A 27293-nucleotide genomic window follows, 5' to 3' on the forward strand; every position below is an offset into this window, starting at 1 on the left:
AGTATTTACTGAGAGCTATGTGCTAGACATTTTCTTAGTATTTCAATGTGTATTTAATCCTCACAACAACCCAATGAGGTAGGTTATTAATATCCTCCTCTTGAAAATAAGTAAATGAAGGCCCAGAGAAATGTAATTTGCCTGAGATCAAATTAAGGTTGTTAAGATCAAACTGCTAAGAAGGGGCAGTTTGACTGTGAGCTAGTGCTCCTAAACACTGGGCATTTTTTGCTGTGAACCACAATCAGGGGAAGGTTTAACGTTTAGACTCTTTCCTCAGAGGCTTTTAACCACACAATTTTGACATGTTTTCCAAGCTCAGAAAGCTCACTAAAAACAACTAAAACTGACCCGACTTGTCACTTGGAGTTGACAATCCAATGCCTTCTGACCTTTGTGGCACTTCTTTGGAACTTAAATCAGACTTCTATGTGCAAGGAGCACTAATTATCATATAACCAAAATTACTAGATAATCATCGTCTGACCTTTGCTGGGTGCTTCAGGATGCCCTTATCCAAGCTCAGGTGTGCAACCCTCTAGAATCCAAGTGATATGTTGCCCTAAACAGGCAAACGCCCCCTTCTAGGTGATCCATTGGCGGGGGATTTTGAGCTTGTGGTCAGCTTGGCACACCGAAGGCAGCCCGCAGTCACGTTTCGCTAATACCGCAATTTGCTACAGCTGGTGTGTGGGCGTAGGCACCAGTAACTATAGAATTGTATAATGCAAAGAACATACGCGATTAAAGCAATGTGCCCTGAGCACCTTGTACATCTGTACAATAAAAAAAAGTGCCCGTACGTTGGGAGAGGAAGTCGAATCGGATGCTGGCAGGGTCTCAGTCTGGGGGACAAAGAGCCTAAGGGTTTCAGACTGGCTGCTTCCGCAAGCACCAAAGTTCTTAGACATCAGACGTCACCTAAGTAGGGTGGAGCCGACGTGCCCCGGATGTCAAGACGCCTCGCCCCGGGATCGGCGTCACGCGCTGCGATCTCTGCCAACCCCGCCTCCTGGTGGGGCCGCGCAGGCGCAGGGGCCGCGCAGGCGCAGGGGCCGCGCAGGCGCAGGGGCCGCGCAGGCGCAGGGGCCGCGCAGGCGCAGGGGCCGCGCAGGCGCAGGGGCCGCGCAGGCGCAGGGGCCGCGCAGGCGCAGGGGCCGCGCAGGCGCAGGGGCCGCGCAGGCGCAGGGGCCGCGCAGGCGCAGGGGCCGCGCAGGCGCAGGGGCCGCTGCCTCGGGCAGCTCCCAGGCTCCGCGCCTGCGCACTGCCGTCCGCCACGCCCCTCAGCCTCTTGGGTCCAAGTGAGACATGGTGCTGTCGGAGCTGGCGGTGCGCCTTAACTGCGCCGAGTACAAGAACTGGGTGAAGGCGGGCCATTGCCTGCTGCTGCTGCGCAGCTGTCTGCAGGGTTTCGTCGGCCGCGAGGTACTCTCCTTCCACCGCGGCCTACTCGCCGCAATCTCTGGCTTGGGGCCCCGCGCCGCCTGCCGCGGCGGCTCACGGTGCAGTCCGCGCGCCCGCCAGGTGAGCACCTGGCTCCGGGCCTTGACCACTGCCCCCACCCCGCCCCCCCTCATCCCCGTTCCCGTCCCAGATCCAGAGCGCAAGTGTCCAGTTCCCTCCGCGAGGCGGGGCCAACTGCGACGCCCCTCCCTCCTGGGCCCCTCCTCACCGCCGCCCCCTGTAGTTTCAGCCACAGTGTGAGGTGTGTGCTGAGTGGAAACGGGAGATTTTGAGACATCACGTCAACAGAAATGGAGACGTGCACTGGGGAAACTGCCGGCCGGGCCTCTGGCCCGTGGACGCCTGGGAGGTGGCCAAGGTAAGCGCCTGAGGCCGGGATGGAAGGAGGCGGTGGCGGGTCACCCAGCACTCGGGGTGGCTATCTGGTCTTGTGGACGCCGGGGCTTCGTAAACAAATGCAGAGAGACAGATTGATCAAGAGTCTAGGAGGTTCAAGGCTGGTATAGGGGACCCAACCCAGCTTAGTGAAGTAGAAGCTTTCTTCTACCCATCTGCTTCCTGAAGGCATTTGAGTTTGTTGCCCCTGTTTGGAAAGTTATAGGAAAGATTTCTAGAAGAGATGCTGGGGCAAGATGTAGAGCGAGCATTATGAGCACAAGCAGGGAGGGAGATTTTTGTGTGGTCTGTTTGAGGGTAGGGTCGCTGAACAGCTCATCAGCTGTTTTTGGCTAAAGGATCCCATAAGGCAGAGTAACCAAGGGAAGTTAGGGCTAAAATAGAAAGGACATTAAATGCCCAGCTAAAGGCACTTTGGGGAGCTGGGAATGGGGTACGCAGCCGGATCTGTCTTCAGATCTTGGCAATGTCACTAAGTGGACTGAGTGGGAAATTTTTTTGCTCAGTAAGGGATGGAGAGGGACAGCCAGAAGTGGCTTCCTAACACACATTGACTTTAGCAGTCAATCTACATGCCAGTAGTTATCGGCAGGCACAGAGTGGGCACTGGGAAGGAGCAGTGCCTGGGAAGGAGGTGATCTGAGTCCTGGCTCAGCTGCTGTGTGTGACACTGGGCCAGCCTGTGCTCCCCAATCTCAAAAATGAAAGGAATTGGGGCCGGGTGCGGTGGCTCGTGCCTGTAATGCCAGCACTTTGGGAGGCCAAGGTGGGAGGATGACTTGAGCTCAGGAGTTCAAGACCACCCTGGGCAACATGGCAAAACCCCTTCCCTACAAAAAATACAAAAATCAGCTGGGCTTGGTGTCGCGCGCCTGTAGTCCCAGTTACTCAGGAGGCTGAGGTGAGAGGATCGCTGGAGCCCCGGAAGTTGAGGCTGCAGTGAGCCGTGATCACGCCACTGCATTCCAGCCTGGGTGACAGAGCAAGACCCTGTCTTAAAAAATTAAACTGTATCAGGGGTCTACAGACTTTTGGGTATCACGAGCCAGTAAACCCACCACACCTACACCTTCTTCCCCATTTTTTTCCACTGTAGTCATAGCATTGCTGACTTCTACTTTTACCTAGAAAAGAGAAAAAACGGAAAGAAAGAAAACTCTGCCCTTTACAATGCCTGTCCCTCATCTGTTTGGTCTCCGTTGCTGCTTTCACACCATTGGAATCCTTACACCACTGTTTGCTCCTCTTGGTTGCTGTAACCTGCAGACTTCTAGTCCAACCCCATCCTTTCAGTTTCTGGGCTCCTGATTCTAATCCTCTGCTCCACTCCACCTCAGCCTCCCGCTTGCATGCCCACACCCTGGACCTTGTCAGCACAGGAAGTATCAGTGTCTAACATCCTGCTAGCCTTTGGCACACTTATTCACACGCCCCTGCCCCCAACCCTGGGCCCCATACTACTTCCGCCTCTTTGAGGCTTCTACTGCTTCCTCAATATCCAGCAACCTCTGCCCTCCTGCCTGCCTTTGTCACCTCAGCTAGCCCAGATTCCATGGCCCGTCATTATAATCAGTCCCTTGCTGTTATCAGCTTTTTTTCCTCCTTTCTCTGAACTTGCCTGGCCCAACTCCAGTCCTGATGACAACATGGTCTGCTTCTGCTTAGTGGGAAAGAATCTCACAAGGGAGCTGACTGGTTTCACTTTCATTCTTGATCATGAGCCCCCGTGGTCTGGCTACATCTCTCACTAGGCTTCTGTTTTTGGAGACTACTACTTTTCCCGCTCCTGTTCCTCCGCCCTTGCTCATGCTTCACAGAGTTGATGGAGGCCCCTGGACATACATAGTTGTCTCTCCTTATCCAAGGGGTATTGTGTCCAGGACCACCAAGGATACCAAAATCCACAGATGCTCAAGTCCCTGATATAAAATGATGTATGTGGTATTTGCATGTTACTTACATTCTCCTATATACTTTAAATCATCTCTAGATTACTTATAGTACCTCATACAATGTAAGTGCTATGTAAATAGTTATGCTATATTTTTTAAAAATCTCTATTTTTATTTTTGTATTTTTTTTTCTGAGAAGTTTTCATCCACAGTTGGTTGATTCTATGAGTGTGGAACCCATGGATAGTGGAGGGCTGACTGTACTTCCTCTTTTTGCCAACACCAACTTATCTCCATGTGCATCATCTATTTCCTTCTGCTACAAAGGAGGAAGGGTGTCTCTCCACTTATTGCTTATACCTCCACTCTTGTGTTGGATCTTATCCCTTTTCTCCTGCTCAAGGCCTTCGAGGCTTCACTTGTCCACTCTTTCTCTCTTGCAGCTTATTCCCATCACTATAGAAAAAGTTTTAATATAGCCATGGTTTATTTTAATGTTTTTAAAAGAAAGAAACAGTTACCACATGACCCAGCAATTCTCTTCCTAGGTATATTCCCAAGAGAAATGAAAACGTAAATTCATACAAAAAAGTGTACACACATGTTCATAGCAGCTCCATTCATTATAGCCAAAAGGTGGAAACAACCCAAATACCCAGCAGCTGATGCATGGAATTTTTAAAACGTAGTGTCTCTGTACAATGGAATATTGTTTTCCTGTAGCAATGTAACAAAGGAATGAAGTACTGATTCATGTTACAATATAGATAAATCTTGAAAACAGTATGCTGAGTGAAAGAAGCCAGTCACATATTTATGTGATATGTCCATTTTATAAATTCCATTTTGCTTCCATTTATAAGAAATGTCCAGAATAGGCAAATCTGCAGAAGCAGAAGTATATTAGTGGTTGCCAGGACTTTGAGGAATGATGGATGATAGCTAATGGGTATGGGGTTTCTTTCTGAGGCAGTGAAAATGTTCTAAAATTGACTATAGTGATGGTTGCACACCTCTGTAAATATGCTGGAAACCACTGAACTGTAATGTATAGATGGGTGAATTATATCTCAAGAAAGCTGTTTTTTAAAAACACTTGAATAAATACTTGGAAAATAAGATTTTAAAAGAGGCCGGATATGGTGGCTCATGCCTGTTATCACAGCACTTTGGGAGGCAGAGGTGAGAAGATTGCTTAAGTTCAGAAGTTCAAGACCAGCCTGGGCAATGTGGCGAAACCCCATAACTGTCTCCACAAAAAAATAACAAAAATTAGCTGGGTGTAGCTGGGTGTGGCTGAGTGTGGTGGCTCATGCCGTAATCCCAGTACTTCGGGAGGCCGAGGTGAGTGGATCACTTGAGGTCAGGAGTTTGAAACCAGCCTGGCCAGCATGGTGAAACCCGATCTCTACTAAAAATACAAAAAAAATTAGCCAGCTGTGGTGGTGTGTGCCTGTAATCCCAGGTACTTGGGAGGCTGAGATGGGTGGATTGCTTGATTCCAGGAGGTTGAGGCTGCAGTGAACTGTGGTGGCACCACTATATTCCAGCCTGGGTGACAGAGTAAGACCCTGTCTCAGAAAAAAAATAAAAAGAGAAAAATGTCCCTTGATCCATTCTCTCCTGCTATCTCCCCACTTCTCTAACTGCCTCCCATATACATACCCAGCAGAACATCTCAAAAAAGAAGTTTCACGCCTGTTCTCTTCTTTGCTCCCACTTCCTCTTCAGTCCACTCCATCTCGGCTTCTGCCTCTGCACTGCACTGCATCTGCGCCCTTCAGTTCTCTGGCTTCGTCTGTCTTACCTCCCAGAGGCATTTGGCACTACTGGCTGCTCTTCTTGAAACCCTCTTGGCTTTCCTCCCATCTCCCTGCCTTTTCCTGCTCAGCCTCCTTCTGAATGTCTTTTGGCTTTCCTCGGGACTCAGGGCTGGGTCTCTTCTGTTCCCCTCTTCTCTGGTGACATTGCCCAGGCCTGTGGAGTTAAATGATAACTGGCTCCCAAATTGGTGGCTCTAGCCCTGCCCTCTCTTCTGAGTTCTAGATGTACACATCCAACTGCTTACTTGCCCCCTCCACTCCATCACCTATGGAGCACATTTTATTTAGTTCTAAAGTAGAACTGTTTGTCTTTACCCCGCACCCTATGCCCATTCCCCATTACCAACCTTCCAGAATCACTCTTGTTTCATCTCTTTCCCTCTCGGTACCCCCTCTCCCCTTATTTGTACCTGCAAAATACTTTTGGAATCCTCTTTTCCATCTCAGCATCACAACTCTCACCTTCTCCTACCAGGCCTCTGCTGCTCTGAGCATCTGTGGTCGGTCCTTCACATAGCAGGATGTGCAGTCTTCAAATGGGAATTAGGTTGTTCTATAACCCTTACCTAAAACCTTTGGATGGCTTCCTGATAGCCTTAGAATAAACCCCACACCTTTCCAGAGCCAATAAGGCCCAGCATGATCAGGCCTCTGTTTATTTTCCAACCGCATCTCCTACTCAGCGAAGAGACAGTGGAGGATAGAGAGAGGCAATAACACGTTTCTCACTGCTGTGTGTTTGGCATGTGGAACACGGTGATATGCAATACAATTTTAAGACTCTGCTTTCACTGCAAGGAAGCAGCAGAGCCTCCCTGTTGGCTTCCAGTTCTGAAGAAAGGGAATAATTACTAAAATAACATTTTAACAAGGCCAGGCACAGTGGCTTATGCCTATAATCCCAGCATTTTGGGAGGCCGAAGCAGGCAGATCACTTGACTCCAGGATTTTAAGGTCATCCTGGGCAACATGGCAAAACCCCATGTCTACAAAAAATACAAAAAAATTAGCCAAGCATGGTGGTGCATGTCTATAATCCTAGGTACTTAGGAGGCTGAAGTGGGAGGATTGTTTGAGCCTGGGAGTTTGAGGCTGCAGTGAGCTGTGATTGTGCCACTGTTCTCCAGTCTAGGTAATAGAGGAAGACCCTGTCTCTCCAAAACAAAACAAAAATTTTAACATGGAATAGATTGTCTTATATTGGTGAGAAAATGCCAGACAGGACCTACCTTATAATGAAAAAGAAAAACTACACCTGATTTGGAGGTAACTAAGACCCTACTAACTTTGCATTTTCTTCCCAGAAATAGCTGAATTCAGGAGTTCCTTTTATTTTTTATTTTAATTTTTCCTTTTTGAGACAGGGTCTTGCACTGCAGCCCAGGCTTGAGTGCAGTGGTACAATCTTGGCTCACTGCAACTTCCACCTTCTGGGCTTAAGCAATCTTCCCATTTCAGCCTCTGAAGTAGCTGGTACTAGAGGCATGTGCCACCACGCCCAGCTAATTTTTTTTTGTATTTTTCAGAGCTTCTTTTCTTCAGTTTCATGGCATTAGTTTGCCTGTGATAAGTTAGCTTCTTTGTTAACCTTTGTAGCATCCATAATAGACTTTTTTTTTTTTTTTGGAGTCAGAATCTCACTCTGTTGCCCAGGCTGGAGTGTAGTGGAGTGATCTCAGGTCGCTGCAACCTCCGCCTCCCGGGTTCAAGTGATTCTCCTGCCTTAGCTTCCCAAGTAGCTGGGATTACAGGCACGTGCCACCAAGCCCAGTTGATTTTTGTATTTTTAGTAGAGATGGGGTTTCACTGTGTTGACCAGGCTGGTCTCAAACTGCTGACCTCAGGTGATCTGCCAGCCTTGGCCTCCCAAAGTGCTGGGATTACAGGTGTGAGCCGCAGCACCTGGCCCATAAGAGACTTCTTTCAGAGGGTCAGCATGCCTGTGACTATTAAGGCACAGAAAGATAGTGATGGTACTGGCTACTGTACTTGTTGATAGGGGCCAACCAGGCTTTACAAAATTCTGAATTATGTGAGGCTCAGGAATGTAGCCACCATCAGGAATGTAGCCCTGACTCTTCATGCCATATATGAGTACTTACCCAGCCTTTTCATAATGCTTTCATGAGCAGCCCTGTAGGAGGCATTGTAGTTGCCTATTGAGATGTGTTTTCGATGGAACAGGTCTCTTAAAGACTTTTTTTAAAAAAAAATAGGGTCTTGCCCCCTTGTCCAGGCTGGAGTGCAGTGGTGTAAAAACCTTGAACTCCTGGGGTCAAGCAAGCCTCCTGCCTCAGCCTCTTGAGTACCTGGGACTACAGCACACACCACCATGCGTGGCTAATTTTTTACTTTTATTTATTTAATTTTTTGAGACAGAGTTTTGCTCTTCTTGCCCAGGCTGGAGTGCAGTAGCGCAATGTTGACTCACTGCAGCCTCCACCTACAGTTCAAGCAATTCTCCTGCCTCAGCCTCCTGAGTAGCTGGGATTATAGACGTGCACTATCACGTCTGGCTAATTTTTGTATTTTTAGTAGAGATAGGGTTTCACCATGTTGGCCAGGCTGGTCTTGAACTTCTGACCTCAGCTGATTCACCTACCTCAGCCTCCCAAAGTGCTGGGATTACAGGCATTAGCTACTGCGCCCAGCCTTTTTTTCTTCTTTTTTTTTTTAATGGAGATAGGGGTCTCCCTTTGTTGCCCAGGCTGGCCTCAAACTCCTGGGCTCAAGTGATCCTCCCACTTTTGCCTCCCAAAGTGCTAGGATTACAGGCATGAGCCACTATGCCCAGCCTATGTAGAATTCTTATTGTGAGTAACTTTTTGTTCTAGTCCCTTGGCAGGAGTGTATCCTTGAGATTCTTAGTCTAGTAAAGTTGTTGTATCCTGATATAAATTGAGAAATATTTCAGGAAAGAAATACGCCCAAGCTTTCCCATAACACCATTTTGGGGGTCTGTGCCATAAAATCCTACTAAAGGCAAGATCCTGCTAGCTTGAGGCCCTTCTGGTATATCTAGTATCTCATCCCGGGATTCCATCTGTAACTCCTATGTGGTCCTACTCGCCTTGCACCATCTACGTAATAATTCCCAACATTCATGTCCTTGTTACTAACATGTGCCCAACACTGTGCTGTACCTGCATTCCCTTATTTCATTCTCACAATATCCTTTGAAGTAGATAAGGACAGTTATCCCCCATTTACTGATGAGGAATCTGAGAGTAACTTGGCCACGGTCACAGTTGGCAAATGGCAGAGCTGGCATTTGAACCCAGTTTGCACCCCAAAGCCCAGACTCTTAATGTAATACTTCCATACTGAACTTACTCAGGTCATTCAGAAAGTGTCCAGTTTTATTTTATTTTTAAATCTTTTTATTTAACAACTCAGCCACTGAAATTTCAGTAAGGAAAAGAAAAAAGGTGCCTTCTACTCATGCTTTCTGTTTATATGCCATTAAGACAGGATGGAAAGCCAGTTACATCATGTGTCTCTAATAACAGGGATAGTACAGCCCTTCAGTTATTGCCCTTGGCCAAGGCTTAGCTGTGACACTGTTTTCCTACTTGCATTTTGGGCACATGAGGTTCTAAGTTGAAACCTCAGTGCGTAAGAGAATTTCAGTCATCATTTGGAAAGTAGACAAGTAACCATTGCCTTTCCAGCTCCTAGAGTTGAAAGAGGCTCAGGTCCCCCTCCTCCCTCCCTTGCTATAGGCCTTCATGCCCCGAGGACTAGCAGACAAACGAGGACCTGAGGAATGTGATGCGGTTGCTCTTTTAAGTCTCATCAACTCCTGCGATCACTTTGTGGTTGATCGAAAGAAAGTCACAGAGGTAAGAGCTGTCAGATTGAAAACCATACCCCAGTCAGTTGGGTCTATGCTGTGAGAGTCGGCCATGAGACACACTGTGATGCTAAGCCAGCCATGCAGGTGGAACACACAGTAGCTCCCCAGAACAGTGGTGTACAAAGAAACTTAGACTTGGGTTCAAAGTTGGCATTGCTAAGCGAGCTAGTGGAGCTCATATCATGTGCACCTTCTGTGATGTCCAAGAACCCCAGTGCAAATGCAATCGAGAGACTTATCCTTCAGTTCTCTCTAATTAGTTTCCTGACAACTCATTGTGCCATTTGCCACTGAAGTAGATGAACCCAAAAATCTTTTCCCTGTTCTGCCATAAACAGAACAGGGAAGTAATTTTTCTTGTTTTAAAAAAAAAATACAGAACATTGCATCATTCTCCCTGTTGTATGCCAACATCTGAATCCTACCTTTTTGAATCTCATTGGCTAAGCAGCTGCAAGACCAAATGATATGGAACTGAAGAAAATGTGAACATTGATGGATAACAGTGTCAGAATAGATCACTGTGCTTGTTAGATTTCCTCTGGGAAATTCAGATTTTTCTCTAGTTCACCAGAGAACAACTCATACATTTATTACCCTGAAGATCATTGGGAAGAGTATATAGCTATAGCTGGATTATTTATAATAGGTAGAGAAAATGCATGTATCTTTTGTCAGCATGCCAGCAACTACCAGGATTGAGACCCCATTATGACATCAGCAGAAACAAAGGACTATCACAGTAGTTGACCCCTTTGATATCTTTTAACCAAACTGTGGAGGCTCTATATGAATTATATATTAATACATGATTAGACAGGACCATTTTGCTAAAGATAGAGGCCAAAGTTTATTTTCTTTTCATCATGATTTCCACATCAGGAAACTCCCTTGACCCAGCTTCCTGGTGCTCCAACAGTATTTAAAAGATTTTTGTATTGTCTGCTTCATCCTGTGGGTATACCCAGAGCCGATGAGCTTGCTCTTTGGCAGGTTAAGTTAAGGGATTTTGGGGGACGGTGTAATATCCAGCTGGCCGTAAGACTTCAAGGGCTAAGGATAGTTGTAGGCTTATTTGTATTTCTTACCCTGACTAATGTATTATTCATGTGGCAGGGGATTGAACATCCTCTCAAGCCTCAACAACACTGACAGGTACCTACAGGTTATGTTAGGAACTTCTGGATTGGAAATCTGCTTGGAAATCTGCTCCAGAGACTCAGTGAGGGAGAAAAGGCTCAGCTGTTGCCCAGGAGCCATCTTTTTATTCCTAGAATCCTGTGGCCGAAATCTGGTTTATTGTCGTGTCTTATTTGTCCTGCATGATTTTTTAGAATTTCAAATTAGTTGTCATAAAAATCTAAATTTCCAGTCATGAAAAATCAGAAGATCTGGGAACACAGGGCTCATATAACTCCCATGGCAATAAGCCGCGTGTTAAGTAGAGGCTGCCCCTTCAGATAGGGCCTCTACTCTCCAGTTTGTCCCAAACCAGTCTTTTAGTAGGGAGATGACCCCTTACTATTACACATAGCCACCTTCCCTCAGGCTACCTGCCTGACCCTTGAAGGCATTTCAGTTTGTGACCCAGGGAGAACTTCACTTCTTGGCGTATGTCCTCTAGACGGGATGAAACTAAATATGGATCTGACTTGGGGGGCTGGAGGGGTGAAGTGTCCTCTACTCTGATACAAGTACATGCCAGATTATGCCCATGATCCCAAGAAAGTTCCAGCCCTTCTCATCTGAAGACCGCTCTTGTTGATTTCGTAATTAACAAAGCCTTTCTGTGATTTTTTTGAGGAGTCAGAGGTCTCAGTTTACCCCATTGTTTGATTTTGAAGCCTTTTATGTTTTTGTCTTTCTGCAGGTAATTAAATGTCGTAATGAGATCATGCACTCTTCCGAGATGAAAGTATCTTCTACGTGGCTTCGCGATTTTCAGATGAAGATCCAAAATTTTCTGGATGAATTCAAGAACATTCCAGACATTGTGGCAGTATATTCCAGAATAGAACAGGTAAAAATCATGTTTAATAGTTCTGGCATACAGAATGAAGGGAGAGAAAAGAACAACAGCCACACATTTAAAATTTGAAGTTTATTAGATTTAACCTAAATGTTAGAATGTAAGCAGGGGGAAAGAATACTGATACGAAATCTGCAGTTATGCTGGGCTGAGAAGTTTTTCTGTGGTAACAGTACACTATTAATATGGATCCAGTTCATTATGTTTAACTATAAATTATTTGAGTAATTCAGTGGAATGCCTTTTTCATGAAATGAGTTCATATATTTGTATGGCGATCCTCTCAGCTGTTGACATCTGACTGGGCTGTTCACATCCCCGAGGAAGATCAGCGAGATGGGTGTGAATGTGAAATGGGAACTTACCTGAGTGAGAGCCAAGTCAATGAAATAGAAATGCAGTTACTAAAGGAGAAACTTCAAGAGATATATCTTCAAGCAGAAGAGCAAGAGCTGTTGCCTGAAGAGGTAAAAGAAAAGTATTATATCCTCTGTCAGTAAACAACACAAAGAAAGATGCTGGGGAGGAAGAGTAGCTCATCTTAACAAATAACCAATTGCGTTTTTGATTTATAAGTCAAATAATTTCCAGAAGTGTGAATATGCTTTGGGCACAGATTAATATTACCTCTTAACAAATATTTTCATTTAATCAGCAAACAGCCTAATCTGTGCCACAAAGTGGAAAAATGTAGTAAGGGCTACAATAAAATTCTGAAAAATAATAATGCTCCAGACAATCTCTGCTGGTCAGGGGGATTGCCAAAAAAGATTTTGCCGAGAAGGTGCTGTTGAGCCGCGGCTCACAGACTCAAATAAGAGTGACAAATTGGCAAGGAAAAAGGTTCTTCTTGGCAGAGGGCACAGTACTTGGAAAGGTGGGAAAGGATAGTCTGAGCCTAGGCAAGGACAGGTGAGCACAGGAGCTATGGGCAGATTTGAGGGTGGTAAAGTGGGCTGAAGCGACATGCCGAAAGGTTTCCTAGGCCATGCCAAAGGGTTTGGGACTCATTCCCAAAAAGCAGTCAAGAAAGAGTGATAGGATCAGATATAGCTTTTAGAAAGTTAGCTCTTGTGGTAGCTGAAGGTTGGATGAGTGGCTAGCAACTACCCAGAAGGCTCTTGGAGTCATGTGAAGGTGAGAGAGAACAAAAACTAGGGGCTGTGGAGGAGCTGGATTCTGGAGGCAGTGCCTGGGCAGAGCTGATGGTTCTTGGTGGCCAGGGAGATTACTTGGAACATGGCATGGGGCTGGAAAATGGTGGAGAAGGAGGGGAGGGGAGTGTTTGAAGGATCATCAGTGTTTCTAGTTTAAGACCTGCAGGCTAATGATGGTCTAAACTCCCAAGTACAGGAGGAATGAATCTCCATGTCACATCCAAGGTATAAAAGAAATTAACAGTGGTAGAATTATATTCCAGTAAGGTACAGAAATATTCCAGCACTGGCTGGATTAGATTTCTAGATCACCAGGAGATCTTGGAAAAATCATTTCACCTCTCCATTCCTCCTTGTCCAAGGAAAGTAGTTTTGCTGGTTACCTTATTAAACATAGGGAGGGTTTATTAAACACAAATTCACGAAGCTGTGCTCCTTGCAGGTAAATATGCCTGTATTAACTATTCCAGCGTTGATCCAGGTGCTTTATTCAGTGTGGTGAGCCCCTTTAGCAGAAGGACTTAGTATCCCTGGTTTTTTGGGTGTGCCCACCATGGTATACCCCATAGGTATTTAAAATGATGAATTAGAATGTTAAATCTGTTCTTTTCTAAATCCATGTGTTTCAGTTCATCTGATTTTATTTTATAATGCCATTAGAGCCCCAGTTTTCTTTCTGCTGCTGCTTTCAGAAGCTAGAGCCAGGAGTTTGTGTCAGTTGAGAGCTAGAAGGAAACCTGGCAGTCATCTTATCATATCCCCTGCTTTGCATGTGAGGCAAGAGTCCCATGGAGTTTGCACTGGGGCTGAGGGCTGGCCTGCAGGTCTCTCCGTTCTGATCCTGTGGCTTCCCATCTGCTGTGCTGCAGATCTTATATCTCTGAGGAGCTGGCAGCTATAAATTTTGAACCCCCATTATCTCTGTTTTACTGAAAGGAAATAGGGATTAGTTGGCTTGTCCTCTGGGTCACAAAGTCTCTAGGTAGAGTTGATAAATTCTCATTTTTCATGCTTTCTCTTCATCAGACCATGGCATTTCTTATTAATATTTCAATTAATCAAAATGTGAGGATTGATTTACATGTTATCTTAAAAAAGTTGGAGGTCAGGTTTTTACATATATTAAATTTGACGTCTTCTGAAAGTTCATACCCTATGTGATTATCCATGTTCTTTAGGGTTAGTTGCCAAAGTCAGAGGATTTATTAAGACCAGATTTCAGTGAATCTAAAATGCTGTCAATTGTAAAACATACCAATATTTTAGTTACTTCTAAGAAAGAAAAAACATGCTGCCAATTTAGTACGAGACACTATCAATGGTAACATGCCTTCTCATTTGAGATGTTAGAATAGGGAAAAATGTGCATCTGGGATCAGGAAAAACAGTGATTGTATTATGACCCCAGGACTTTTGTTGTAAGTGTTATCAAGACCTGTTTCTTGTTTTTGTTAAAGCAGTAGGGGTGGAAAGAGGACTGACTTTTTATCTTACACCTTTGTGTTGATTTTGAGATTTGAACCTATATATTTGTTACTATTAAAGATATATACATGTGGTCGGGCACGGTGGCTCATGCCTGTAATCCCAGCACTTTGGGAGGCTGAGGTGGGCAGATCATCTGAGGTCAGGAGTTGAGACCAGCCTGGCCAACATGGCAAAAACCTGCCTCTACTAAAAACACAAAAATAAGCCGGGCATGGTGGCACATTCCTGTAATCAGTTACTCTGGAGGCTGAGGCAGGAGAATTGCTTGAACCCGGGAAGCAAAGGTTGAAGTGTGCCGAGATCGCACCATTGCCCTCCAGCCTGGGCGATAGAGCAAGACTCTGTCTCAAAAAAAACAACACACACACATACACACTTTTATATATCCATATATTTATATGAACATATGTATATATCCATGTATATGTTTAATAATTCAGGTACAGAATTCAAAAGAAAAGGACATTTTATTTATTTGTACACATACACGTGTGTATGTATAAAATGAAGCCCTTTAGCCCTTTCATGTAAAGGCAGGAAGTTTTAAAGCACAAAACAATGGAAGGAGACAAGCAAATACCCCCTTGTGTACCCCCAGAACCGGTTATCCTGGGTCACTATTTTTTGAGTGGAGGATGCTTTGTTTTAAAGGGTTTGTTTTGTTTTTGTTTTTCAAACTTTAACTTGTGGACAGATGCCTATAGCCAAGATTTCTGTCTCTTGGGCACATGAGTAGGAGCCAGACTGGGAGCTAGTAGGTTTTTCATTTGAATTACAAATCTGCTACAAAACTGTCTAAGCTATACATTGCAATGGTTTCCTCTTGCAGCTCTCAAATCGACTAGAAGTGGTGAAGGAATTTCTGAAAAGCAATGAGGATCTTAGAAATGGCCTTACAGAAGATATGCAGAAGCTAGACAGCCTCTGTCTACATCAAAAACTGGATTCAAAGGAACCTGGGAGCCAGACACCTGACAGGAAGGCCTGAGGTGAGTTCAGGCAGATGATGGTGTTAAAGAAGGACAGAATCACTTCATCTCTTTCATGTCTGTTCTCTCATGTGAGGCCATCATGAACACACAACAGTCTAATAGGACGTTTGCCTTTGTCTTTATTGTTTCAAAGAAAGGACACTGAGGTTTGTGTTCTTTCTCTAATTAATGGTTCTCACGTCTGTGAAGTAATTCAACATCAGTTCCCTGGGAGCTTTGTTTAGCCAAATACACCTGAAGTCATTAGTCTAGAATTAAATGAATCAGCTTTATAAACATAATCAAAAAGCATTTCTGCCTTAAAATGATGCCACTGATGCCCAGCTTTTACTGGGGCATTAATAGCAATTGATTAGTTTCCATAAGGAGAACTTGTTAAAATGAGTTAACTGTCTTGAGCATTTTACTTTTTTCCCCTCAATTAAAAAAAAAAATTAAAGCATTCTCTTTCATTTTAGGGTGCCCGTCAACAAAAATCAGGCATGTTCTGTGAAAGTCAGCATGGCTTCTGTCTCAGACATGCTTTTCTGTGCAAAAGGAAAAGGTTACCAGACTATTCTACCTGAACAAAAAGGAATTTCTGTTGTTTTGTCCTGGACTTCGCTCTGACTCTTGGAACTTTTTCAATATTCATAAACTTGGGGTTGTATAATCTATCGCAGTCAAAAAATATTAGATACTCTTATGCCAAAACTTGCTACCAGGCCAGGTGTAGTGGCTCACGCCTGTAATCCCAACACTTTGGGAGGCCAAGGTGGGCTGATCACCTGAGGTCAGGAGTTTGAGACCAGCCTGGCCAACATGGTGAAACCCTTGTCTCTAGTAAAATAATAATAATAACAAAAATTAGCCAGGCATGGTGGTGTGTGTCTGTAATCTCAGCCACTCGGGAGGCTGAGGCAGGAGAATCACTTGAACCTGGGAGGCAGAGGTTGCAGAGAGCTGAGACTGTGCCACTGTACTACAGCCTGGGCAACAGAGCAAGACTCTGTCTCCTAAAAAAAAAAAAAGAAAAACGCAAAAAAAAAACTTGCTACCATCCAGGGATTTTTTGCTATTTAAAAGGTGAATTTCTTTTCTGGTCCTAAACTGTAGCTGCTTAACTTAATAAAGACTGTGTTTGGCCAGGCCTGTGCCAGAGGCTCACCCAGAGTGCTCCACCCACTGGCAGGCAAGTCCTATTCCTATTCACCCAGGATGCCCAAGGCTGTGCTGAGATATAAATGTTGGGATAGAAATCTTTCCTTTTTAGAAGAAAGCAAGAAGAAACATTGCCTGAAAAGTGATTTTCTTTTCTTTTTTTTTTTTTTAGAGAGAGAGAGAGAGAGAATAGGAAGGAGGAAAAAGGAAGAGAGAGAGAGAGAATGGGGAGGAGGAAGAAGGAAAAGAAAGAGGGAGAGAGAATGGGAGTATTGCTTTCTTGCTCAGGCTAGAATGCAATTTAGTAGTGGGTATTGAAAATCTCTTTTATACTGATAATTATACTTAATGATGTAGTCAGGAAGGAATAAGGGAAGAAGATAACAAACAAACAGCCAACCAATATTTAATTTAAACCTATGAAATGCTATGCGATTACTGAGGAGCGATTTACTTCCAATTATATAGTCACCTTTGGAACAGGTGTGAGGTGGTAATATATGTTTTGTGTATTTGAAGTGGAGAGTTCTATAAATGTTTATTAAGTTTACTTGTTCCGGGTCTGAGTTCAAGTTCTGAATATCCTTGTTAATTTTCTATCTCGTTGATCTATAGAATCGTTAGCTCTTCTTGTTGCATTGATCCTTTTGCCATTATGTAATGTCATTCCTCGCCTCTTTTGATCTTTGTTGCTTTAAAGTCTACTTTATCAGAGGCGAGAATTGCATCTCCTGCTTTTTGTTTATTAGTTTATTTTTACTCTCTGATTGGTAAATCTTCCTCCTTCTCTCTGAGTCTTTGTGTATTGTTGCATGTAAGATGGGCCCGGATGCAGCATACCGATGGGTTTTGGCTTTTTATCCAATTAAAATATATATAAGTTTAATACCGGCGTTTGATGCTAGCTGGCTGTTTTGCCCATTAGTTGATGTAAATTTTTTATTGTGTTAAAGTTCTTTGCTTTTTGATGTATTTTTGGAAAGGCTGATATTGGTTGTTCCTTTATATGTATAGTGCTTCTTTCAGAAGCTCTTGTAAAGCAGGCCTGGTGGTGGTGAAGTCTCTAAGTACTTGTTTGTTCGCAAAAGATTTAATTTTTCCTTCGCTCATAAAGTTTAGTTTGGCTGGATAGGAAATTCTGGGTTGAAAGTTCTTTTCTTTAAGGATGTTAAATATTGGTCCCCACTCTTTTCTGGCTTGTAGGGTTTCTGCTGAGAGATCTGCTGTAAGTCTAATAGGTTTCCCTTTATGGGTAACCTGACCTTTTTCTCTGGCTGCCCTTAGTATTTTCTCCTTCATTTCAACCCTAATAAATCTGGCGATTATGTGCCTTGGGGTTGGTCTTCTTGAAGAATATCTTTGTGGTGTTCTCTGTATTACCTGGAGTTGAATATTACCCTGCCTTGCCAGGTTGGGAAAATTTTCCTGAATGATATCCTGAAGAGTATTTTCCAACTTGGATTCATTCTCTTCATCACATTCAGGTACACCTATCAAACTTAAATTAGGTCTTTTCACATAGTCCCATATTTCCTGGAGACTTTGCTCATTCCTTTTCATCCTTTTTTCTGCATTCTTGTCTTCTCGTTTCATTTCACTGAGCTGGTCCTCGACTTCTGATATCCTTCCTTCTGCTTGATCAATTCGACTGTTTAAACTTGTGCATGCTTCGTGAAGTTCTCGTGTTGTGTTTTTCAGCTCCATCAATTCACTTATATTCCTCTCTAAATTGTTCATTCTCGTTAACATTTCGTCAAACCTTTTTTCAAGGTTCTTAGTTTCTTTGCATTGGGTTAGAACAAGTTCTTTTAATTCACAGAAGTTTCTTATCACCCACGTTTTGAAACCTGCTTCTGTTATTGGAACACACGTGTAATCTATTAAGCCTTGTTCTGTTACTGATGAGGAATTGCAATCCCCTGTAGAGGGAGAGGCATTCTGATTTTGAGTAGTCTCTACCTTCTTACGCTGGTTTCTTCCCTTCATTATATATTTGTCCGTCTGTCGTCCTTATAATTACCGACTTTCTAACTGGGTCTCTGACGTCCAACTTGTTGATTCCCTGCGCCGAAATCTGAGCAATCCACTGAGCCGGCCAAAACAGCGGTGTTAAGATTGATGGTGCTTTTCTGCCCGGGAATCTCCGGACTCTGCACCAAGAACTGGCGTGCTAAGGCACCAGCAAAACCGCCACGCCGGCCACAAGAGTCGCCCTGGCGACCCGTGGATCTCCTCTACTGGGAATCTCCTGGTCCGTGAGCAACTAATTTTCATCTGAAAGTGTGGCGTCCTCTCGTTCTTTGCGCTTTCACTGGGAGGTACGTGCCCGAGCTGCTAATCATCAGCCATCTTGGATCTCTCTCTTTTTTTTTTTTTTTTTAAAGATTTTTTTTAATTTCTGCTGGGGAGGGAGTAGCATAAATAGAACTGTTTTCCAATTTGCTCTCCACTGTATACACACATACCCACACACATACATAAACATACATACACCAAAAATACCCCAAACAAACAAAAAAAACAAGAATCAAAAACCAAAACACCCTCAAACTGCACCAATACTTCCTATTTTGACCAAAAAAAAAATATCCTGGGAGGAAGTGCAAAATGCAAAATCAAATGACCAAAAATGCTGAACAAACAGCATTATTAATATACAAAATATTTATATTACTGAACTAGTAACTAGTAACAGGTGGTGTTCTCCGTGTCTGTAAAACTTTGGAACCACATAGCTGATTTGTTAAATCTAGTCCATGCCAGCTTCCAAAAACCAAAATTTTAGTTAGCTTCATTCTTTGATGCCTCATCAAAATTTTCTACAAGATCTGGAACATAATCCTCCTCCTCATCAATGTCTTCTGGTTTTGGTGCTTTACTGTCTAAGACTTGCCGTGGGAACTGTTCAGCTAACTTCCTAAGGCTTGTTAAGCTGTCAGCACCAAGCTGACTTAATATTCCAGGAAGCATTTCTGTGATTGGTTTGGCTTCTGCATGACCAGTAATTGCAAAGGTGTTAGCAGAAAGGGAAGCTTGGACTTTGGGATTGTTGAAATGAATAACTGACCCATCATCTTTAATCATGTTCACCTCTTCAATACCAGCTATATTATTCACAGCCAGTTTTTTTAGAGAACTCTGAAGCTTTTTGTCATCCGCTGTAGCTGTTCTATGTACCACCTTCTTCTTTCTGCGAGCTGTACCCTTGCCCCCTATCCGGACCTGAGCCTGAAATTTGGCTTTTCTTGATTCATGCTATTGGTAAATCTGAAGCAGGGAGGATCCTCCAACACCAGCACGCGGCAAGAGCAAGATGGCTGCCTCAGCGGAGACAGAGAAAGACCTGAAAGGTGATTTTCTAGCTATTTCCAATTAGTACAGAAATGTTACTGCCACTGGGTGCAGTGGCTCAGGCCTATAATCCCAGCACTGTGGGTGGATCACTTGAGCCCAGGAGTTTGAGACCAACTTGGGCAAGATAGCGCAATCCCGTTTCTACAAAAAATTTAAAAATAAGCTGGGTGTGGTGGCACACACCTTTAGTCTCAGCTACTCAGGTGGCTGAGGTGGGAGGATCCCTTGAGCCCAGGTGGTCAAGGCTGTGGTGAGCTATAATCATGCCACTGCACTTCAGCCTGGGTGACAGAATAAGACCGTCTCTCAAGAAAACCCCCCAAAATTGTTACTACCAGGTTGGAGTAGCCTAAGGCAGTAGGGCAAGGAGGTGGGCCTAGGCTGGTCCGTGGGGAGCTGGAGAATGGTGACTTGAGTGACCAGTGAACAGGCAGGACCCAGGCCAGCATCACAAACAGGGATGTCGGGCAGGAGTTGGGGAGCTTCTCGCTTGGCAGCTTGTTTATGGTACACTTTTGAAAAGGACACTCCCAGGGCCTGGCTGTCACATGCTCAGTGAATATTTGACTGAAGGGTCCTCTCTTGGCGTGGGAGTATTCGCAAACCTAAATGTTAGTTATACCATTAACTAAGCCTGGTCCTTTGTTGCGAAATTTAAGAAGGAAATTGCAACATTCTTGTGGAAATTCAAAGACAACCTTTTCTTTCAACAAATTCACACATTCAGTCATGCTTCTTCTATACCTTTTACCCATGAAGTCATCCACTCCTGACTTCCTCCTGCTTGTTTCCCAAACTGCGCAATGAATGCCCCATTATAGGCAGTGGTCTGTGGAGTCAGCCTCACTTTCACCTTCTCCTGCATCTACTTGTTTCCGAGGCCAGTGGTAGTTCACTGGGTCAAGTTGCCTGTGGACCTTCAGGAACAGAATTGCCATGTGCCTCACTGCCTGCAGGAAGGGCTCCATTCTAAGCCCAGTGAAGATGTGCTCCAATGCCTTTCCATCCACCCACCAAGGATGTCCTCTGTAGAATGGGTGGAGGCCCAGGGCATATTTGGTCTATATTTTATGTTAAAATGCACTTAACATAACTCTGTAAGCCCAGATGAATGCAAATGTGCCTGTAACTTCCTGCTTTAATCTGTCAGGTAGTATTTAGTCTTTGTCTTACATTTTCTTTCCTCATTTCATGAAATTCCTTGAGAAGACTTCAACAGTAAAGAAAGAAGAAATTTCATTCATCTCACAACTCTTCCAAACTCAGAAACTTAGTGAAATATTTCCGAGCTTCTAGATGTGAGATACAAAACTTGGGATCAAATGGAATCTTGATTCACAAATTTAAGATCTGATTTCTAATTTTAGGAACTTTGGGTTATGAACACTTCCATTTTCTATCTGTGTCTAGCTAGTTTCTCCTTATCTATCCAACAAACTTTTGTCAAGGGTCCACCATGTGCCAGCCACTGAAGTAGATATAAATATAAGGATGTGTAAGGTATGGATGACGGTGTACGAGCTGTCATCTTACTGGATTTGTCCACTCTGATAAAGATATGGTTCCGAAAACTTTCTAAAGCCCCAGAGAGGGCTTTATGGCAATGTAGCCTATATAGAGACATCAACCTGTTCATGTCCTATTTAACAGAACTGTGCACCTTGGCACAAGGGTGTGCACAGCAGAATGCGTATAGCAGCGCTGTTAAAGTGTAGCATGTTCATACTACAGGACCTTATGTAACTGTTGGAAAGAATGAAGCGTGGCTGCACTGCAGCCATGCAGTGATCAAGAGGTTTAACAATGCATAGCAGCTGCGGGTGGTGGTTATGCCTGTAATCCTGGCACTGTGGGAGGCCAAGTGGGATGGATTACCTGAGGTCAGAAGTTTGAGACCAACCCGGCCAACGTGGCAAAACACTGTCTCTACTAAAACTAAAAAAATTAGCTGGGCATGGTGATATGCACCTGTGGCCCCAGCTACTCGGCAGTCCGACGCAGGAGAATCGCTTGAACTGGGGAGGCGGAGGTTGCATTGAGCTGAGATCGTGGCACTGCACTCTGGCCTGGGTGATAGAGGGATAGTCCATCTCAAAAAAAAAAAAAAAAAAAAAACAATGCATGGCATGCTGTAATGCTCTTTGTGTTTTAGAATAGTAGAGGTCTAGAAAGTTGTTTGCTTTTTTCTTTTTTTTCTGTATTGTGAAGGGAATTGAGGTAGAGGGGAGAGTTAGAAGGAATTTGGCTTCTCTATTTTATATCCTTAATTTTTACAACAAACGTACTGGTGTATTTTGAAATGTTTTTAATTAAAATTTTGAATTTCAAAATAATAAAATATAAATTCAAACTGTAAGCTGGCTGTGTCGCATTTCCTGAGCTAAAGTATCAATTACTTACTTGGCTTTAAACACTAATATCCTAGGCAACATAGGGTTAGCTCTCTTAGTTGGGTGGGCAGATTATGAATTAGATGCGGTAAGTGGAGTATTGTATTATTGTGGAGGTGTTGCAGTCTTTTGGATATTTTCTCGAATCGTTTTGACCTCTAAATTATAAGTATAGGGCAATAGGAAACTATCAGTAGAGATTACCTCCTTTTCCCTCACCAGGTTAATTAGAAACCTTCCTACTCTGAAGTGTCTTCAACAGACAGTGGCCTTTTATTGAAATGTACTGAAATTACAAAATGCATATTGTAAGGCAACCTAAAAATATATTAATTTCTACTCGTGAAATCAGTGAAGTGGATATAAAGTTATTTCATAACCTTAAGAACTGGTTTTTAATACTTCATTGTAGTCTGAATTATCTAAAACATTTAAATCAACTATTATCTTCCAGAGATTTCTGCTTCTCAAACCCATGCTCTATGATATATGCATGTTAGTAATGACCACAACACTGTAAACAGCATTTTGTGACCTCTCTTTGGAAAGGTAGGCAACAAACTTACATGCTTTACCTTCTACTGACTCCCAGAAAGGCATGAGAATTCTTTAGCACCACGTGTAGTAGCCAGCATCCAAGATGGCCCCTAACAGTGCCTGCTTCCCATCCTCATATTGTCCTCCCACAGTGTACTAAATTTTTTTATGTGAACACAGCAGAAGTGATGGTATGTGACTTCCAAGATGGAGCTGTAAAAGACCAGAACTTCCATATTGGGCTGTCTCTTGGAACACCACTCTGGGGGAAGCCACATCACAAGCAGCCCTGTGGAAAGGCCCAGATGATGAGGAACTGAAGCCTCTTACAAACAACTGTGAGTGAGCTTGGACGTGGATCTTCCAGCTCCCCTCAAATCTTCAGAGACTGCAGCCCCAGCTGACAACTGAGAGTCCCTGAGCCAAAAGCCCCCAACTAAATCACTCCCAGATTCCTGACCTTCAGAAATTACATCAGATAACTGTTTTAAACTACGTGTTGGGGTGATTACAGGGCTATAGATAAGTTCCCCATAGTTTGTTTCCCCCCGCCCCCACAGGCAGAATGCTGTGAAACACTGCCCACAAAGAGGACTTCTGCTTAAATGCCAGAGGAGACAAAGGGGAATCTTCAGAATTCCACTAATGTGCCTGTTTTGTCCGAGAACTGATGTCTTCAGAATCTTTGATAGTGCTTTTAAATTTCTTTGTATTTGAAAGCTTTACCTAAATCAGGGTTCAAACACTTCTGAACACCTACTTTGGGGTTCACCAGTAAACACTCTGGAACTTTCTGCATCCTCCAGGGGCAGGGGGAAATTTTAGGTCAAATCGTAGAGGGCAGCCTCTGCCATGTGGGTAATGGCCTTACCCTATTGCCCCACCACCCCACCCTTCTCGTTTCCCTTTTCTCAGCTCTGTGCTTAATCCGTAGGAACCCCCAGGATTCCTAGTGGAATACTCGGAGCTGCCGCTGTTGACCGCTGACCTTCACCCCCAGCTCTAGCTAGCATTCAACAGAGTGATAAGTAACCAGTTTTACAAACTGCCATTTCCTGTTTTTAAGGATAAGAAAAAGAGGAAAGAATAATTTTGTCATTTTACCTATTTGCCTGGAATCCAGGGTTGATGGCAATTGTCCCCAGAGTTGTTTATCCTGTTTCCATGGCTGATTCCATAATTGCTCTCCGTCACCAAGGGACCCTAGGTTCTCTTACAGACTCCTTAAGTCTACACTGTGCCTCACGACATTCATTTAAAATCCACTTCAAGGGCCGGGCGTGGTGGCTCATGCCTGTAATCCCAGCACTTTGGGAGGCCAAGGCGGGTGGATCACGAGGTCAAGACATCGAGACCATCCTGGTCAACATGGTGAAACCCCGTCTCTACTAAAAATACAAAAAAAAAAAAAAAAAAATTAGCTGGGCATGGTGGTGCGTGCCTGTAATCCAGCTACTCAGGAGGCTGAGGCAGGAGAACTGCCTGAACCCAGGAGGCAGAGGTTGCGGTGAGCCGAGGTCGCGCCATTGCACTCCAGCCTGGGTAACAAGAGCGAAACTCCGTCTCAAATAAATAAAATAAAATAAAATAAATAAAACCCACTTCAAAATATTTCTCTCAGTAGAAATAGCCCCCAGACTTTTTTTGATGTACAGATTTGGGACTGCAACAAGTTCTGAGCCGTGTGTGATACTAAGCAACCCTATTTGCCCTGGACACCCAAAGCAAGTAACAAAAACATGTTCCCAAGAGAGCTTTAAAAAAACAAAAAAAGCTCTTTTTTCCTTCGGCACACCACTGAAGATCCTGGTGTCGCTATGGGCCGCCGCCCCGCCCGTTGTTACTGATATTGTAAGAACAAGCCGTACCCAAAGTCTCGCTTCTGCTGAGGTGTCCCTCATGCGAAGATTCGCATCTTTGACCTGGGGCGGAAGAAGGCAAAAGTGGATGAGTTTCCACTCTGTGACCACATGGTATCAGATGAATATGAGCAGCTCTCCTCTGAAGCCCCGGAGGCTGCCCGAATTTGTGCCAATAAGTACATGGTTAAAAGTTGTGGCAAAGAAGGCTTTCACATCCGAGTGCGACTCCACCCCTTCCACGTCATCCGCATCAACAAGATGTTGTCCTGTGCCGGGGCTGACAGGCTCCAAACAGGCATACGAGGCGCCTTTGGAAAGCCCCAGGGCACTGTGGCCAGGGTTCACATTGGCCAAGTGATCATGTCCATCCACACCAAGCTGCAGAACAAGGAGCATGTGATTGAGGCCCTGCGAAGGGCCAAGTTCAAGTTCCCTGGCCGCCAGAAGATCCACATTTCAAAAAAGTGGGGCTTCACCAGGTTCAATGCCGATGAATTTGAAGACATGGTGGCTGAGAAGCGACTCATCCCAGATGGCTGTGGGGTTAAGTACATCCCCAATCGTGGCCCTCTGGACAAGTGGCGGGCCCTGCACTCCTGAGGGCTTCCACTGTGCTGCCCCCTCGTAACATGAACCAATAAATTTACTTCCTGTCAAAAAAAAAAAAAAAAAAAAGCTACGAGTTAGTGAATAGTGTGAGGTGCTTTCCATTAAAAGTCTTCCTCCCCCATATAAACTATCTTGAGTTGCCGGTCCTGTGAAGAGAAAGACCAGCTAATCCACCCTCCCCTTCTAAAAAACATTTCCAGTTTACAAAAGAGGCAACACTCAACTTCAGTTCAATGCTATCTTGTATTTGTTTATCAACCAAATTGTAGGTTTAAATCAGATTTGCACTGTTTTAGAGTCAAAACCAAAGGTCTTCATTGGTCTTTTTTCAGGAAGAGTAACAGTTCAGTGCTTGTGACTTGCAGAAATGCGATCAGACCCTCTCAGTTCTTAAGAAACTTGTTTCAGGGGCTGGGAACTGGGGCTGGTGGCAGTGGCGGCGGTGGTAGCCAGAGGGTCGCGGGCTTCGGCCTTGGCGCCGCCGCCGAAGCAGTAGTGTAGGTAGCGACTGGCCTGCACCCTCTGAGCCACCACGTTGGTGCCGTGGCACGCCATCAGCAGCAGGTTTCGAGGCTGTACGCAGTAGGCGAAGCGTATGAAGATCGCTGAGTAGAAAAAGCGCAGTCGTCATGCGGCCACTGATGAGCTCCGGCGACTCCTTCATGTCCTTAAAGGCAGCCAGCGGAAGGCCCCAGTTGGCCACGGGACCCCAGAAGTGAGTGCTGGTCACGTATTCCCCGAACTCCTTGCTCAGGAAGTAATCTCTGGTCTTCCGCCACAGTGCCGCCATCCTTGCCATGATAGAATAGCCGTAGGTGTGCCAACGGACCAATAGCCAGACCACAATGAGACAGAGTGCAAAGCCCCGTAACCGCAGCGGACCCTGACGCAGCAGACGCTCGCGACCTTGCGCCTTCGTGTAGCTGCCGTAAAGTACGCCGGACAGCACGTGCGGCTGTTCTGTGGGGGGGTGAAAGGGCGTGGCTTAACCCTGCTGCCTTGGCATTGACTGCCGTAAAGTGCGCTGGACGGCATGTGCAGCTGTTCTGTCGGGGTGAAAGGCCTGGCTTTGCCCTCACACCTTCATGTATCTGCCATAAAGTGCTCCAGACTACATGCCACTGTTCTGTGGGGATGAAAGGGCATGGCTTTGCCCTCACATTTGCATAAATGAGGTAAAGTGCTCCACAAGCACGTGCAGGTGTTCTGTGAGGGTGAAGGGGCGCGGTCTCATCCTCGCACCTTTGCCTGGCTGCCATAAAGTGTTCCAGACAGCACGTGCTGCTGTCCTGTGGGGGGCGAAAGGGCAAGGCTTTGCCCTCGGTCGGACGTGACTGCTCTAAAGTTCTCCGCACAGCACGCTGTCGTAAGTTCCTGTGGGGGTTAGGGGAGGGGTGCAGCCTCACCCTTGCACTTTTGCATCTTCCATGGACTGCCATAAAGTGCACAGAGCATGCGTGCACGTGTGTGTCCTCTGGCAGAAGTGAAACCACAGCCTCATCCTTCGTTCCCCTAGGGCTGCGGCTGCTTTTAAGTGCTCAGGGTTACACGTGCCGCCTGGGGAGGAGAGGATCAGGCTGCCTGCTTCTCAGCCGTGCAAAGGGAAACTGCTTGTTCTACCTAGTCCCCGGACAGTGTTAACTAGATGTTGATACAAAATTCCTCAACCAGGTTCGGAATTTTTGTCCTTACACAATTTGGCTGAGTGTTACTTGCAGACACAGTGACATTTCACCTTAAACATTTTAGCATCTGTCTCTTAAAAACAAGGATGGTCTCCTACTTAACCACAATGCAGTAATCCACTCAGATAATTAACATTTAGGATGGCACTATAAGATGCAGAGCATATTTACATTTATGGCTTATTTTTTTCCTTTCTTGTTGGGAGGGGGAAATAAGGATTCAATCAAAATTGAAGTTTAGTTAACCCCTTTGATTAATCTCTAATCTAGAAGAGTTCCCTAGCTTTTTGTCTTTTGTGACATGGACATTTTTGAACAGTCCAAGCTTGTTGCTTTTCAGAATGTCTTTAAGTTGGATTTGTCTGTTTTCTCATTAGATTTAGGTTAAACGTATTTTGATAAAACAGCTTCACAGGTGATATCGTATTCTTAGTGCATCACAATGCGAGGCACATGATGTCACTTTGTTCCAGCATTGGTGATACTAAGTTCAGCCACTTGCTTAAGAAGTTATCTGCCTGGTTTCTCCATTGTAAAGTTACCTGTTCCTTTCAAATAATCCACACAGAGCCGCCTTGAGAGTGTATGGATATTCTATTCTCCAACACTTTTTTTTTTT

At 44.6% G+C, this 27293-nt stretch overlaps 3 protein-coding genes and 1 pseudogene across 4 annotated transcripts; 2 read left to right on the plus strand and 2 right to left on the minus strand.

The window, feature by feature from the left end:
• Window positions 1–1305: 1305 nt before the first annotated feature.
• On the plus strand, window positions 1306–21947 carry CUNHXorf38 (chromosome unknown CXorf38 homolog). Of its 2 annotated transcripts, none has more exons than XM_012448131.2 (7): window positions 1306–1524; window positions 1688–1822; window positions 9298–9417; window positions 11302–11451; window positions 11748–11927; window positions 14935–15094; window positions 15556–21947. In XM_012448131.2, exons 1-6 carry the CDS (start codon window positions 1309–1311, stop codon window positions 15091–15093), a joined length of 960 nt encoding a protein of 319 aa, XP_012303554.1. In that variant the 5' UTR covers window positions 1306–1308; the 3' UTR covers window position 15094; window positions 15556–21947. The 2 variants fall into 2 exon arrangements, with proteins under 2 accessions (XP_012303554.1, XP_012303555.1); XM_012448132.2 differs by having other exon boundaries at window positions 1306–1425.
• LOC110568793 (transcription factor BTF3 homolog 4-like) lies at window positions 18601–19409 on the minus strand. The gene has a single exon (XM_064364416.1). It carries the CDS (start codon window positions 19319–19321, stop codon window positions 19019–19021), a length of 303 nt encoding a protein of 100 aa, XP_064220486.1. The 5' UTR covers window positions 19322–19409; the 3' UTR covers window positions 18601–19018.
• A 1989-nt stretch (window positions 21948–23936) lies between the features above and the next one.
• On the plus strand, window positions 23937–27293 carry LOC135269904 (large ribosomal subunit protein uL16-like; annotated as a pseudogene).
• MPC1L (mitochondrial pyruvate carrier 1 like) lies at window positions 25319–25788 on the minus strand. Its single transcript, XM_064364415.1, is given in 2 exon segments — window positions 25319–25605; window positions 25607–25788. Coding segments are annotated over 2 exon segments (408 nt in total). The 3' UTR covers window positions 25319–25379.

Source organism: Aotus nancymaae, unplaced genomic scaffold (genome assembly GCF_030222135.1).
Source record: "Aotus nancymaae isolate 86718 unplaced genomic scaffold, 86718_ANA_hifiasm-v0.15.2.pri h1tg000058l, whole genome shotgun sequence".
NCBI lineage: Eukaryota > Metazoa > Chordata > Mammalia > Primates > Aotidae > Aotus > Aotus nancymaae.

Bases quoted from the DNA above. Each gene is read 5' to 3' on its own strand.
- CUNHXorf38 (XM_012448131.2), top strand. From the start codon at position 1,309: ATGGTGCTGTCGGAGCTGGCGGTGCGCCTTAACTGCGCCGAGTACAAG. The intron at 1,823-9,297 runs GTAAGCGCCTGA...CCCTTGCTATAG, and splicing joins ACGCCTGGGAGGTGGCCAAG to GCCTTCATGCCCCGAGGACT. The intron at 11,452-11,747 runs GTAAAAATCATG...CGATCCTCTCAG, and splicing joins TATATTCCAGAATAGAACAG to CTGTTGACATCTGACTGGGC.
- LOC110568793 (XM_064364416.1), bottom strand. From the start codon at position 19,321: ATGATTAAAGATGATGGGTCAGTTATTCATTTCAACAATCCCAAAGTC.